Below are 15,153 nucleotides of genomic sequence, written 5' to 3'. Positions count from 1 at the left end.
GGATAACTTGCACGATTGGTGGTTGACTAAATATTTATTTGCCCCACTGTATTTTAATGGGTGTGTCTGCAGTTTAAGCTAAAACAAATGAGAACAGATACTAAAGCATTCAAACGATCATGTTGTTTTATGAACACCTCACAACACATCTCGTGATATTAAAGTACTTTTTCCCCTTTTTTAACAGGATGTCTGCAGTTTCAAGTTTTAAAGGTAATGTTAAGCGGGTTAAGGATTGCTTGACAGTTGAGTGTGATATAAATTTGGGGTTTTCTGGTGAGGATGTTCTGATAACATATTTCTGCATGTTAGTCTGAGTCATCAGATTTTGAGGATCCGCCGATACCAAATCCTTATCCGATACCTCGAAAACGTATTAAATTTCAAATGTTTCGTCCATAATTTAAAAGCACATCCATATGTCATTTTTTTCAAAGTTAAACAAAGCTACTCCAAGATTATAGCTAAAGGTATGTTAGGTCATCATTGGTTTCAACCGAGCGAAAAATAAACACAAACCCTTGTAATCATGTAATACAAGGAGTCATGTAATACAACTGTCATTTTTTTTGTGAATGACTTAAGGGTACAAGCAACACAATTATAGATCACCCATTGACATATTTTTACATGGTCGTTGATTGTGAGTCACCTGATTTTGTGAATCTGCTGATACCGACTCCCGATTCGATACCCCGCAAATTTATTAAAGAAGGAAAAATAGCACATCAAAATGCCTTTTTTTACTAATTCAAACAAACCTTTCCAAACCTAAAGTTATATAGTTATTATCCAAACCATTTTTCTTTTTAGCAAATTTGTTGCACAGTACAAATTATGTTGTATACATAACATACCTGTCAACCTCTGCCGATAACTGCCCTTATAAACGATTATGATTCCCCTTACAAACCCCCAAAAAACCTTACAAACACCGTACGACTCGTACGGTGTTTGTAAGGTTTTTGGGGAGTTTGTAAGGGGAATCCTAATCATTTATAAGGGCAGTTATCGGCAGAGGTTGACAGGTATGACATATATATATATATATATATATATATATATATATATATATATATATATATGTATATATATATATATATATATATATATGTATATATATATATATATATATATATATATATATATATATACTACATGCCAATAATTTAGATTATTTTCTTAGAAAAGTTTATTTAGACAAAATGCTAAAATTGTAGTTTCACAAATTAATTTCTACCTGTCAGGTTTTAGACCCCTGAAGTAGTGGAGAATCACTGTTTAAGTGGCTCGCTCCATCTATTGTTAAAGCTGAGAAGTGCAATGCATTTTAGGTTGAATTTAATAATAATGATAGTTTCATAATTTGCTCCGGGCAAATGAATACTGGACAGCGGGCCACAGTTAGCTAGGAGTATGATTGACCGCCGGCATTGAGATGCCTACGAAATCATAATATTAACAGGGAAAACTGTTTTTCTCCCTTTGTAAATCCTTATTACATGCACTCGTGATTTGGTTAAATTCATATACATTTTCCAGGGTTATTAGCAATGTCTTTACTTTCTTCCATCCAACAATTTATTCATTTTTACTTTGAGTTTACAGTATCTTTAAGGGCTTGAAAATCACACTTGAAACTTTTATTCATGTAGCCACAGACATCCTGTTCAAATTTTGTTTGAAGGCTATTTGAGGTTTATTATATCATGTTACAAATTCTTGATAAAATAAGCTCTGGTGTTTTTAGGCCAGTGGTTTTACAGTTCTCAAGGAAGCCGTTCAAAAAAAGAAAATGTTCTCACTTTCGTCAGGAATTCTGTCCCCCAAGAGCTGTTGGAATCTTTCACCCTGACTTCCGAAATAAAGAATATAAATTTGTAAGACCCAAGTGAGAGTTTAGGAGAAAAAAAAGAAACAATCAAAAAGACAATCCAGCCAGTCCAAAGTAGTCCAAAAACTTGAATTCTGTCTTGTTGCAGATATTTTCTCTTCATTCCAAAAAATGCACAAAAATCATTTGGCCTAATAAAGGACGGCAGGGGGAGCGCAACAGTTTTTAAAATGGAGCATGAAGAAGAATAAGAAGAAGGGGGAAAAGGGCTGTTCTTTGGGACTTTTTTGTCTTAAGGAAGTCTTTTTAGTCCGGCTGCCCTCTCCAGCTGGCTGCTGGACGATGCTGCACCTGCGAGAGGATAGACACGCAACGTCTTACACCTCAATTCAGGTCACGCTGGGCACAAAAAGCACAATCCATGCAAAAAATATAAAATAAAAATACAAAAAAAGGAAAAAGTCAACAAAAAAACAGGAGGGAGGGATTTTAAAATAGAAGTGTCTTGAAAAAACAGCAGAAAGAAAATGTTGAAAAAAAATATGTACCTATACATTTAGTAATGTTTATGAGCCAAAAATCTAACATCTATGAAAAAAATGGCGCCTAAACAAGCTAGCGCTAACACCGTAAAACCAATTTTACTAAAATTACACCAGGACCTTTCAAGAATTTAGATTTAAATAGAGCTAGCATAGCATTGTTAGATATGGTAAGCCTATTGGGACCATTTGACCGGACAACAAAATGTTTTTCTTTCACTCATTCATTTACTGAACTGCTTATCCTCAAAAGGGGGGTGCTGGAACTTATCCCAGTTGACTTTGAGAACAAGGCGAGGGATACCCCGAATTGGTGGCCACTCAATCGCAGGGCATAAGGAGACAAACCATTCGCTGTCACACTCATACCTAGGGGCAATTTAGAGTGTTCAAGGAGCCTACCATGTAAGTTTTGGGGATGTGGGAGGAAACCGGCGTACCTGGTGTAAACTCACGTAAGCCCGGGGAGAACATGCAAACTCCACGCAGGAGGACCAACCTGCGTTCGAACCCAGGACCCCAGAACTGTGAGGCGGACATGCTAATCACTCACCATCCGGGCCGCCCTATAATGTTTTTCTGTTTTGTAAATTTACTTTGAAACCTTACGGTTCGTCTTTTTGTCATCCGACTTAGAAAAAGTAACAAGTCACTAATTTACAGCCATTGACAGTGATCAGCGTTTTCAAATTTGTGTGGATTTTGTCTGGCAGGAATGCTGTCAAAATGTTTTGGACGTCAATCACCGTCATTAACTTCTTGAAAACAATGGGTATAAAAGGGATACACTTTCAAAATTGAGCCTCTCAAGCCAGTTTTATATATCAACTTATAACTTGTAACCTATAAAAAGTCTCAGCTCTTGGAAGCTGCCATTTTTAGAGGGTTTTTTCCTACAATGAGCAGTATTTGTAAAATTTAGCCCCTGAGTCTAGTTTTAGTTTTCAATTTGAACTTTGGTGAACATATTCGTCATGAGACCCATCCCAAAAAGTCTCAAAAAGCAATGCCTGAGAATAAATAGATAGTCTGCCTATCGTCCGAAGTCAGGTGGGATAGCCCCCAAAGACCCCCGCAGCCCTTATACTGCCATTTGGGTCGTTTTAAGCAATTCTTTCTCAGACAAGGAATGTTTGAAAACTGAGCACGTGCAGCCAACTTGAGTTGACGTGAATGTGAACATTGGTACTATATATGTACATTATGAGCAGTAAGCATACAAAAGGTCCTCAAAAAGCCATGTCCAAAAACAGACAGGAAGAGTGGCATGGCAGCTATTTTCAGGTGTCCTTCTGTGATTTGATACTTGAATTTAATATATGTTCAAAATTGAGCTCCTGAAGTGTGCTATCAACTTGAAATTTGGTGTAGATATTCATCATTCATGTTGGTCGAGTAGTTAACACGTACATCCATGGATTTTTTAAGGTACTTTGGTTTCCGTCCACAAAACACATATGGTAGGCCGGTTGAAGACTCCAAATTGTCCTTAGGTATAAATGTCAGCGTGAATGATTGTCTGTCTCCTTGTGCCCTGCGATTGACTGGCAACGAATTCAGGGTGTCCTACGCCTATTGCCCCTAGTTGGCCAGGATAGGGTCCAATGCCCCCACAACCCTTTTAAGCGGATAAGCGGAATTAATAATCATAAGTAGACTTACAAAATATTCTAAACAATAGTTGAAAGTGAACCCGATTTCACAAAAAAGTCTTAAGAAGTAATGCCCAAAAATCCACATGAAATGTCATCTTTATATCACCACACGTCTATCCAACAATCTATTATTTTTGACAAGCTGTCATTTTGTAGGCTTTCAGAAGTTCTTCCAAAGTCCTGTCCAAATTACGAAAAGACTAAAATTTGAAAATGTAACTACTCCGACCAGTTTGACTAAACAACTTGAAATTTGGTGTAGACGTTAATCAGAAAAGAAAGCCTAAGAAACTGCCCATAAACATGCAGGAAGTGTGTCTTGTTGGCCAGAAGCGACTTTTTGGTTTGGTTTAATTTTGGTGCCTGAAGCTATTTGTAGTCAAATTGTTCAACAGTGCTAATAAAGTGCGATTGAAATATGAAATCAAAATTGTTCCTCATGACTAACAGTATCTTCTGACTGCACTCACTTCCACTCCACTGAGGAAATCTGGCAAATATTTGCTCTATGTTAATAAGCGTCGCATGGTACAAGCAGATTGCCTTAAAGCAAATAGACAAATCGGCGAAGGGAGCCCGGCGGAGATTTTCACAAAATGGTCACCGCTCTTTGGGATGCTAAAATACATTAATGGCGGCCACTCATGCTTAATGCACGGAAATTAATCTTCTATGGGGTCGGTATTTTGTCATTAGCACGCGTAATCGACGTACTATATTGTTGCTAATTACACCGAGTTTAGGTTTAAAGGCAAGACAGGCAGAGGGGCATGAGCATAAGCCTTTTAAAAGGAAACAGAAATATGAAAAGGAAATCGGTGATGAGGAGTCATTTAGAGGAGAAAAAGAGGAAAGAGAAAAACACTCCAGAGGAATAATGACACACAGTTCATAACATTGACAATAAAGACAAAAAGACAAGGTGAGTGAATGCGCGAGGCTTTTAGCGCCATGAAAAAGACAAAAATGGAGTCTCGCTGTCGAGTGCCTTTTCTCTTCTCATTTTTCAATTATTTTTTTCATCTCCCTGGCATCCTTCTCCAACTTCTCTGGTGCCAAAGATGTCTATAAGCGCCAAAGACAGCTGTGCCCGTCAATGGTATATGTGTCTATAAATTTCAATGCCAGAAGAGTTATTGCTGTGATTGCTAAAGACGTCTATAACTGTCAATGTGAAAGCCATTTATAACCTACAATGGCAAAAAATGGCCTCAATGCTAAAGATCTCTAGAAACGTCAAAGCCAATTATGTCATCATTACTGTGATTACAAAAGACATCTACAACCACCAACGTCAAATACAGTTATTGCTGTTATTCCTGAATAGTGCTACATACATTAATGCCAAAAACAGCTATAAGACAAAATATCAAACGTATAACAAAAAAAGTTAAATACTTGGTCCAAAGAGAAAATGGTTGAATAAGGTCCAAAATGGTTGTTTTATGGTCCGACAATCAAAATTAATGACAGTATTTGCTAATCGATTAAATGATGAATTAAGTCTAAATGGATAAGACGTCTAGCGCTGTCAATTGCACTTAAATGAGTTCATTATTTACACATTTTTAACCATTTTACCATTTTGATAATAATGATGAAAAGAATTAACTAACTGAAATTCTCTATCTCTATTTGAATGTCAGCATTAGCATCTTAGGAGTCGGCCAGAGTCCATGTCCCTGACATCGGTGTAAGCTTCACCACATAATCTTTCAGAAAGTCTGTCTTTTCACGGCACATTCAGCGACCTGGCCGCCTTTTGATTCGTGCTATTGTGCACTGCACAATGAAGGTGCACACCGAAGCGGCGCCGCTGCCACGACTTCCTTCGTCTTAAAAGAAGCTTTTGTTTTTTTTCCTCCTTTTTTTCTCCTTTTTTTTGCACCGTCTCCATCTTGAGGTTAAAAAAAGCAGCTTCAGGCGTTGCATCTCGCTGCCTTTAACAAGCGTTCGTTTTGTCCTGACCCTTCAAGTACACACACGCTGACAAGCGTGCGCAGAAAGCACGGAAAAGTGATTTGATCGGCAAAAAGAGTTACTTTGGACGAAGTGCAGGTACATGGGAATTGAATATCGAGTAAATGCGCTTGTAAGTGGGGAGATGTTGGCCATAAATGGCAGTGTGATTTAAGGTGACCTTAATAAGTAGAGGTAGAAATCTCACGATAGGATAAAATTTTCGACTCAATGCTTAAGATAATGACATACATTAGCCAAGAAATAATTCTACAATATTCAGTTAACTAGTAATAAAAATAGACTAATAATCAGAATAACAACCTCCTGCTATGAATGAAATGGGAGGGATGCATTCATTCATTCGTCATGGCAGCCAATGAGTACATTGTGGGTCATTTATGCTAAATTCCTGTTCATTTTTGTGACTTTATGTTGATTTTGGGCGATGTACAGGTCACTTCTTATTGATCTTGTTTTAGTGAACATTGAAGTGAACCAGGACTGTCCCCATATTCAAAAGCCAGTGACTCAGAACCAATTAAAGATTAAAGCTAAATGTATTGAAAAAAATCAATGGATTTTTTTTTCTTTAAAAAAATGTCATGAAAAAAAAGTATACAACAAAAATACAAACCACTCATTCATTTTTTGTAAGACTGATTCTCACAAAGGTTACTGGGGGTGTTGGAATTACTTTGGGCAGTAGCGGGGTCACCCTGAATTGGTGGACAGCAAATCATAGGGTATAAGGAGATGGTCAACCATTCAAATTCACACTCATATTTAGTGGCAATTCAGAGTGTTCAATCAGCCTACCATACATATTTTGGGTTGTGGGAGGAAAACCCGCATAGGCACGGGAAAATATGCAAACTCCACACAGGATGGTTGGAACTCACAAGGGTTTGAACCCTTGATCTCAAAACTGTGAGGCGGATAGACTTACCACTTTTTCATCCTTTTCATTCATTCATTCTCTGAACCGCTTATCCTTAGAAGGGTCGCGGGGGGTCCTGGAGCCTATCCCAGCTGACTTGGGGCACGAGGCGGAGGAGACCCTGAATTGGTGGCCAGTCAATCACAGGACGCACAACCATTCATGCTCGAACTCTTACTCAGGGGCAATTTAGAGAGTTCAGACAGCCTACCATGCATGTTCTTGGAATGTGGGAGGAACCTAGAGTACCTGGAGAAAACCCACGCAAGCTGCACAGAACGACCAACCTGGGACCGAACCCAGGACCCTAGAACTGTGAGACTGGCAAGCTACCCACTCATCCACTGGGCAGCGCTCACAAAAATTTAAAAAGTACAAAATAAAAGCAGATTGTATGAAAAACAATTATTTTTCAAAATTAAAGATGATTGTGTTGCAGTTAATAAATAAATAAATAAAATAAAATCAGACTTAGGCTTGTCATCATCATTGACTAGACCAGGGGTGGCCAACTCCGGTCCTCGAGAGCCGCTATCCGGTCTGTTTTCCATGTCTCCCTCCACCAACACACCTGAATCAAATAATCAGGATCGGTATCAATCTTCTGGATGGCTTGCTGACGAGTTGGTCATTTGATTCAGGTGTGCTAGAAGAGGGAGATATGGAAAACACACAGGATAGCGGCTCTCGAGGACCGGAGTTGGCCACCCCTGGACTAGACAAAAGCCTAATTGTCATCATACCCAGCTAATATCCAGTTATACCCAGTTATTATTCAGTGCTCCCCAAAACATGCCTAGAGAGGCTGATTGGACACTATATTGCCCCTAGGCATGCGTGTGATTGCAAATGGTTGTCCTTCTCCTTGTGCCCTGCGATTGGCTGGCCTCTAATTCAGGGTGTGCTCCCCCTGGTGCCCATAGTGCTCCAGCACACCCTCCAACCCTTGTGATGATAAGTAGTTTGTAAAATGAATGAATTATTGTTTTGCTTAACAAAAAAATAAAAACTTAAGTATTATGAATAGCCCAAACCAGGAAGAATGTTGATATCTGTTTTCCAAAATTAGAGCAGCTTTTTAAACTTTTTTAATTTTAAAAGTCCATAGTTATGAAGAAATATTTCAAATAATCTTAGTACTATGAGCACACCAAAGTCAAACGTTTACTAAGGGTTTACATTCTGATGCAAAACACCTTGTGTAATGAAATACGACATGGAGTTCAATTTGTAAATAATAACAGCATCCCGTCGGTCCATCATCGGGAAAAAATCTGATTGGCGTTCAGCGAGACAAATCAACTACAGACCGGACCAATCACCGCCACAACAAACCGCAAATAGGAAATTGACTTCCTGTCACAAATGTGAGCTATACACCAGCAAACAAACGCGCACAAAAATGCATGCAAAAAAGAAAAAAAAACAGGTATATGCTCACAGAGGCCGACATGAATCCGGACAATCATATTGATTTCTATAGAGTAATACGTTGACATACAAGGAATTTGAGATACAAGTAAAATTCTGAGCAAATATTTACCTTGAGATACGAGAAAATGTTGAGATATGAGCAAATGAGACAGCCAGGCTGCTTATGATTTCAGTGCACTTTCTCACCGCATCTCCCTTGTGTAAAGATCTCTACAAGCACTGGGCGGAGCGCTGCATTTTTTTTCATGAGTGGTGTACGTGTGATGGAGATGGCTCGCCAATATGAGAGTGTTTCAACAATATGCACCATCCTGAAGCAGAAGGACTCTATTAAGGATATCAAGCTTACCAAAGACTAACCATATTTTTCAAGCTGCGCAGTGACATTCATAATGAGATGGAGAGCCTTCTTTTCATATGGATAAAAGATAAACAGTTAGCGGGAGATAGCGTGACCAAGTCTACAATATGTGAAAAAGCCAGCAGAATTTACATGACTTTAAAAGCAAAGCAATCATATTAAAAAGGGGAGCCTTCCACTCAACCGGAACCCTTCATTTAAGTTAAATGTATGTTTCCGTGTGTTATGTTACGACAAGTGTCTCTTTCTCTCTCTTTCTCTCCCTCTCTCTCTGTCGCTCTGTCTCTCTCTCTCTCTCCCTCCTGCACGCACCCCACGTTCTACTGAATAATGTGTCATTTTAGTGTTAAACATCATAACCACTAGTTATTTGTTACTCTGTGAGTAAATGGTGAATTAGAACCAATAAAAATATGTTTTTCATTGTAATATCCTGTTTTTTGGTGGGGGGGTTTTCCGAGGAGGGGGAACAAATTAATTTGTATTCCGTTCATTTCTATGGGAAACGTTGATTTGAGATACGAGTAAATCGACATACGAGCTCGGTCCGGTATGCATTAAGCTCATATTACTGTATATTAGGGATGTCTTGATAATATATTTTTGCATGTATGAGGCGAGTCAGAGTCAACTCATTTTGTGGATCTGACGATACTGAGTCCCAATTCCAAACATCGGACATTTTTTAAGGATAAAAGAATAGCACAACCAAAAGTCTTTTTTTTTCTAATTTGAACAAAGATATCCAAAATTAAAGCCTCACAAGCAGGTCATTAGCAAAAAAGAAAAAATATTTTTTTAAATGGGAGGAGAAAGCAGTTGTGCTGCACAAAATAGGGTTGCAAACAAATCACAATCTTATATTTGGCTCTCATAAATAAACGTATAGGGAAAATGTTCAATAAATTGAGCTCTCAATTATGATTTTTTTACTTTTATGCTCTCTTTGTTCTGCTGTTTGTTTCAAGAGTATAAAATTAAATATATAGAAATTAACAAATGTATCTGTATTTTGTGCAATATACCTCTATTTTTTATTTATGTAAGAAATAATGCAATGTTCTACATTTGAGCTCGCATGATTGTGATTTTATTTACTTTAATGCTCTCTTCTTTCTGAAAAGTTAGTTTCACTAGTGTTGGAATAATGATTCAAACCTTTTAAATCATTATTAGTAATATATAATTAAAAAAGGAAAAACATCTTTCAACAAACTCTGCTTACAACTTGCAAGGAGATGCAATGTGACGCCGTCTTAGTCCCCAGTGCATTCTGAATTGCAGTAACTGAATCATTGTATTTAATCGCGACACTCGAAAAACATGGTTATGTAATCAGTACAATAACACCCTCGCTGGTTAGAAAAACAACAGTGTGAGGAATGCTTTCAAGGTAAACAACGCAATTTCCCGAATACGGGATGAATAAAGTTATCCAATCCAATCCAATCCAATGTCAAGCTACAAAAGCTACATATCCATTTCAAAGGATACACATGGATTTTATAGAATATGTATGGTACATAACAGTCCTAAAACAGATTGGGGAAACCTTGTTGCAGAAACTGGTCTAGATTGGCAAGCTTGGATGACACACGTGTGCGAAAAACCATCAGGCCTTCGATAAAATTAACCCATACGGTGGGGCATTACAAATCATAATTCAGACTGACAAATTAACTTGTGGATCTTTGTCTGACGTTTTTCCTAAGTCCATGGGTAAGAAGGTCGTCAGAGATGGAAACACCCGGATCCGCCATAGTAAAATTAAAATCTGAGATGACCAGAGAATTCATTTCTGCAACGGGGAGTTCCCAAACGGGAGGCGGTAAGAAATAATTGGTTATTGTTGATGGAAAATGCAGCTATTATAAATCAAACCTGTATCAAACCGGTATAACATGTATGGGGGGCCGACCTCTCTTAAGAGTAGTACCCGCGCAAATTACCCCTGATTGTGTAAATGAGATAATGACAAAAGAAGATGTAAGCCCAAAATGTATGAAATGGAATAATGTCTACCCAGTTACAACGACAGCGAAGGACAAGCCTAACTTTTCAACACATGTCGCGTTTAATCATTTTACCTGTTTAGTCCTCACAGGGCACGGTCCGGCACTGGGAGCGATAAATGTGACGTGGTGTGCCCACGTCCTAAAACAGACTGCACCCCTGATACCACGTTCTGACCTATGGTGGTGGTGCGGCCAAAACAAATTATACGACTCCTGCAAAAATGCCGCAGGACTTTGTGCCTTGGTCTCACTGCTATTACCAGTGTCTGTTTTTCCATCTACAGTAGAGGAGATACAATTGGCTGCACAGAAATCTGGTATGATGGCGGGCCCCTCGCGACGGCGTCGATCGGCATGGAGAGAGGGTGATCCGACCTACATTGATGCGATTGGCGTCCCCCGGGGAGTCCCAGATGAGTATAAGTTGGTTAATCAGATCGCAGCAGGTTGGGAGTCTATTTTTCTTTTAATTACTCCAAACAAAAATGTTGATCGGATAAATTACCTGCATTACAATGTCCAAAAACTTGGAAATTATACTGAACAGGGATTTGTGGCGATAAAGGAACAACTAGCAGCCACCAGCCTAATGACGTTCCAGAATCGCATAGCAGTTGATATGCTGCTCGCGGAGAAAGGGGGCGTGTGTGCAATGTTCGGAGATGAGTGTTGCACTTACATACCGAACAACACGTCACCCGAGGGGTCCCTCACCGACGCCATTGATGGCCTGCAGACCCTCAACCGCAATATGAAGAAGCATTCTGGAGTCAGTGAATCCGTCTGGCAGCGCTGGTGGCGGGATATGTTTGGAGAATATCGGAATTTGGCTCAATCCGTTGCAGTTTCCGTAGCCCTTTTTGCTACGATTTTGACATTATGTGGGTGTTGTATTATTCCCTGCTTAAGATCTTTGATAAGCCGACTTATAACCACTGCGATTGCCCCTACAAATTCCAAATTGCATGAATTATATCCCCTACTGAGACGTGCTGACACTAACAGTGAATTCCAGGAGCATGGTAATTACGAGGATGGATTGGACGAAAATGATCTTGTTTTCTGTTTTTCAGACCTGCCGAACGAGTAGAGCCTAAGCGGGTAAAATTAAAACAGCCAACGGGGATATCCCTGTCTTTTTGAATTTGTCATAAAATGAATAACAAACATATAGTAAAAGGAGGGAATGTTAGAATTATTATGGAATATTCTATATGTGTTGTAAGCATTTTTCAATAAGTAATAAGGCTATAAACCAATTCATGGAACCATGGACACTTTTCCTCCACATCGTCTCCTCAAGGCCCCACAGCTCGAGGACACATTGTTTTCACACACGCTTTTCGGCAGAACACAACGGGACTGTTTTGACGGGACTCCAGCAGCAGATGGCGATAATCGCATTATTGTTTGAAAATACGGCTTTGCTTACAGTATAACATTGCTTTGTTTACCTTGAAAGCATTCCTCACACTGTTGTTTTTCTAACCAGCGAGGGTGTTATTGTACTGATTACATAACCATGTTTTTCGAGTGTCGCGATTAAATACAATGATTCAGTTACTGCAATTCAGAATGCACTGGGGACTAAGACGGCGTCACATTGCATCTCCTTGCAAGTTGTAAGCAGAGTTTGTTGAAAGATGTTTTTCCTTTTTTAATTATATATTACTAATAATGATTTAAAAGGTTTGAATCATTATTCCAACAACTAGTGTGAAAATAAATCTATAGTATCAAATATACTGTGTGGCTATTTTTTTAAATTGACACGTCGAGATTACTTTGTTGTCCATAGCCCTTAACGAGTTCACTGCCATTAACTGTTATATATAGACATCAAATCAATTTTATCTGGGAGAGTTGACAGCGATCATTAGATTCAATCAAAGGGAGCCAATGATTTATTACATAAAACAACAATCTTTTTACCGGATTTAGATTGACTGAAAATGATATTTTCTGATCGCATAATCATGTTTATATATAGTTTTCTTTTTCCAGGATAAAAACTGATGAAAATAAATGAAAAAAATACTCATTGTTTTCATTTATTCATTCATTTTCTGAACCGCTTCATCCTCAACAGGGTTGCGGGGGTGCTGGAGGCTATCCCAGCTGACTTCGGGCCAGAAGCGCGGGACACCCTGAATCAGTGACCAGCAGGGCACGAGGAGATGGACAACCATGCACACTCACACCCATAACAAGGGACAATTTAGAGTGTCCAATCAGCCTAGCATGCATGTTATTTGGAATGTGGGAGGAAACCAGAGTACCCTGAGAAACCCCAAGCAGGAGAACAGTCAAACTCCACACAGGTGGACAGACCAGGCTAACCACTCATCACTGGGCTGCCCATTAATTATTTTTACAAAAACTGAAAATTTACAATTGTTTTATTTTTCATTTATTTTTCAAAATACAATATGATGGTTTTAAAATAAAACGTCTGGTGGATATTTGTATCTAAAGTAATTAAAAATAGACAAAAAATAATGTTAATATATTTTTTCCAAAGACACAGCAGCTGTAATTAAAAAAAATCCCACAAAAAGTATTCAGTAGAAAATATTTCCACATATCTTATTTTCAAAACAAGATCCATCGTTTGTTAAATTTGTCTATAATAAGTTAAATTTCACTGTCTGATTTTCATTTTGATGCAAAACACTTTTTTTATTTTCCTGTTTATCATTTGTTTTCAAAATATTTTTTTTCTAAATACTGTCAAATTCAGTTATATTTTTTTAGGGGAAAACTAATTTCAAACACAGTACAGACGCTCCCCTACTTACGAACATTCCAGTTATGAACAACGGTACATACGAACATGTCTGCTAATTGCGTTTATGTCGAAAAATGTTCATAAGTTCGATTTTGTATTGCGCGCCTTTTTCCGAGTAGTACTTCTTTCCGCCGCTAATACCGACGTCTGGCGCTGTGACAACTCAGCTCACCCAGCATCTACCTTCTTCTGCCTACTTCGTTGCAATGCGGAAGTGCCTGAACGTATCTCCAGTGCGCAAAGAACCTTTTTCATTTTTATCATTAAATATCTTGTGCATCCATTATTCAATATGGTTGGTGAAAAGCGAAAGGCTTCTATTGAGGGAGGTGCAAGGAAGAGGCAAGCCATTTCATTTGAAATGAGTGGCAATAATAACGAAGCTTGATGCGTGTTGCACGGGAATACAACTTGAATCGTTCGACCGTCAGTACCATTTATAAACATAAAGATCGAGCAGCAGGACCCAAATATTGAACGTTGCACAAAGTTTGCAAATCAATTGAATGATGCCATACATTGCTACCGCATCATTTATGATGAAAAAAAGAAAACTGCAATCGTCATTAGATAGCTTCTTTCGGCCAGTTTCTAGTAAATCTCTCTCTATCTCTAATGTATGTGTACACAGTACTGTATGTATTCTCTCCATTTTATTAATTTTTTTTCAGTACAAACCAATGCGTGTTACTTATACAAGCCTTAAACATACAAATGCACTTATATAAACCTTCAATATACTTATATAGGCCTTAAATATAAATTATAATACAAAATATAGCACTGAGCAACTTACAAACAAATTCAACTTATGAACAATCACTCGGAACCTAACTCGTTCGTAAGTAGGGGAGCGTCTGTACCAATAATTAATAAAAAGTGTCTTATTTAATGAAACACAAGGATGAGAAGTCAGAAGGTTCTCCATTCTGACTTTGTCACCCTGCGAGAAAAGAAAAATGTTGGCGCGCTGCAGGGGAGGTGACCTCGTCATCCGGGACATTCCGTATGTGTGTCAACATACATTCCGGGTTGTGTGTGTGCCCCCCTAGCTCTGTCCTTGTCCCCCCAGTGCCAATGCTGATCTGTGGCCCTCGGTGATGTCGAATGATGGACGTTCCTGCTGGTAAGCATCACTGACGTGTCATTTTTATTCATGTTGTGAGGACAGTGCCACCCGATAGTGTAGTGGTTCTTCTGCCTGTCTTTAGTGCAGCCAGTCTGGGTTCGATTCCCACTCGGTGGCAGTGTGAGTGGTTGTCTGTCTCTCTGTGCCCTATGACTAACTGACGACCAGTCTAGGGTGTAGTCTGCCAGTCACCCGAAGACAGGAATCCTATATATTTTGGGGCATGGCTTCTTGAGTCTTTTTTGAAGGGCTATCTCTAATGAAGACTTACACCACATTCCAAATTGATAACTCAAACGGGCCTAAAGGGCTTAATTTTCTAAATATTATTTTCATAGACCAGACATGGATCAATAGCTGTCAATGGCTGCTTAAAATGCAAAGTGTAACTTTTTAGCCATGGCTTTTAAGACTTTATTGAAGGTCACTCATGCTGAACATGTACACCAAATTTTAAGTTGATAAGTTAAACTGGCTTCAGACTGAATTTTTAAGT

General features: G+C 38.7%; 1 protein-coding gene across 2 annotated transcripts in view; it reads right to left on the bottom strand.

Annotated features, from left to right (window-relative positions):
• Positions 1-15,153, bottom strand: part of LOC144082192 (protocadherin-1-like) — a 133,586-nt gene that overhangs the window by 30,448 nt on the left and 87,985 nt on the right. Inside the window, exon 5 of one of the 2 annotated variants that reach the window (XM_077609142.1) lies at positions 1,169-2,185. The exons of the other annotated variant lie outside the window; for it this stretch is intronic. Coding sequence (XP_077465268.1) covers positions 2,127-2,185 — 59 coding nt within the window. The 3' untranslated portion in view covers positions 1,169-2,126. Of the gene's footprint in view, positions 1-1,168; positions 2,186-15,153 lie in introns of those variants that run through there. 2 annotated transcript variants of the gene reach the window in all.

Source organism: Stigmatopora argus, chromosome 9 (genome assembly GCF_051989625.1).
Source record: "Stigmatopora argus isolate UIUO_Sarg chromosome 9, RoL_Sarg_1.0, whole genome shotgun sequence".
NCBI classification, from domain to species: Eukaryota; Metazoa; Chordata; class Actinopteri; order Syngnathiformes; family Syngnathidae; genus Stigmatopora; species Stigmatopora argus.
Note: the sequence above shows the minus strand (reverse complement) of the source record. Positions and strands in the feature narration are given on the sequence as shown.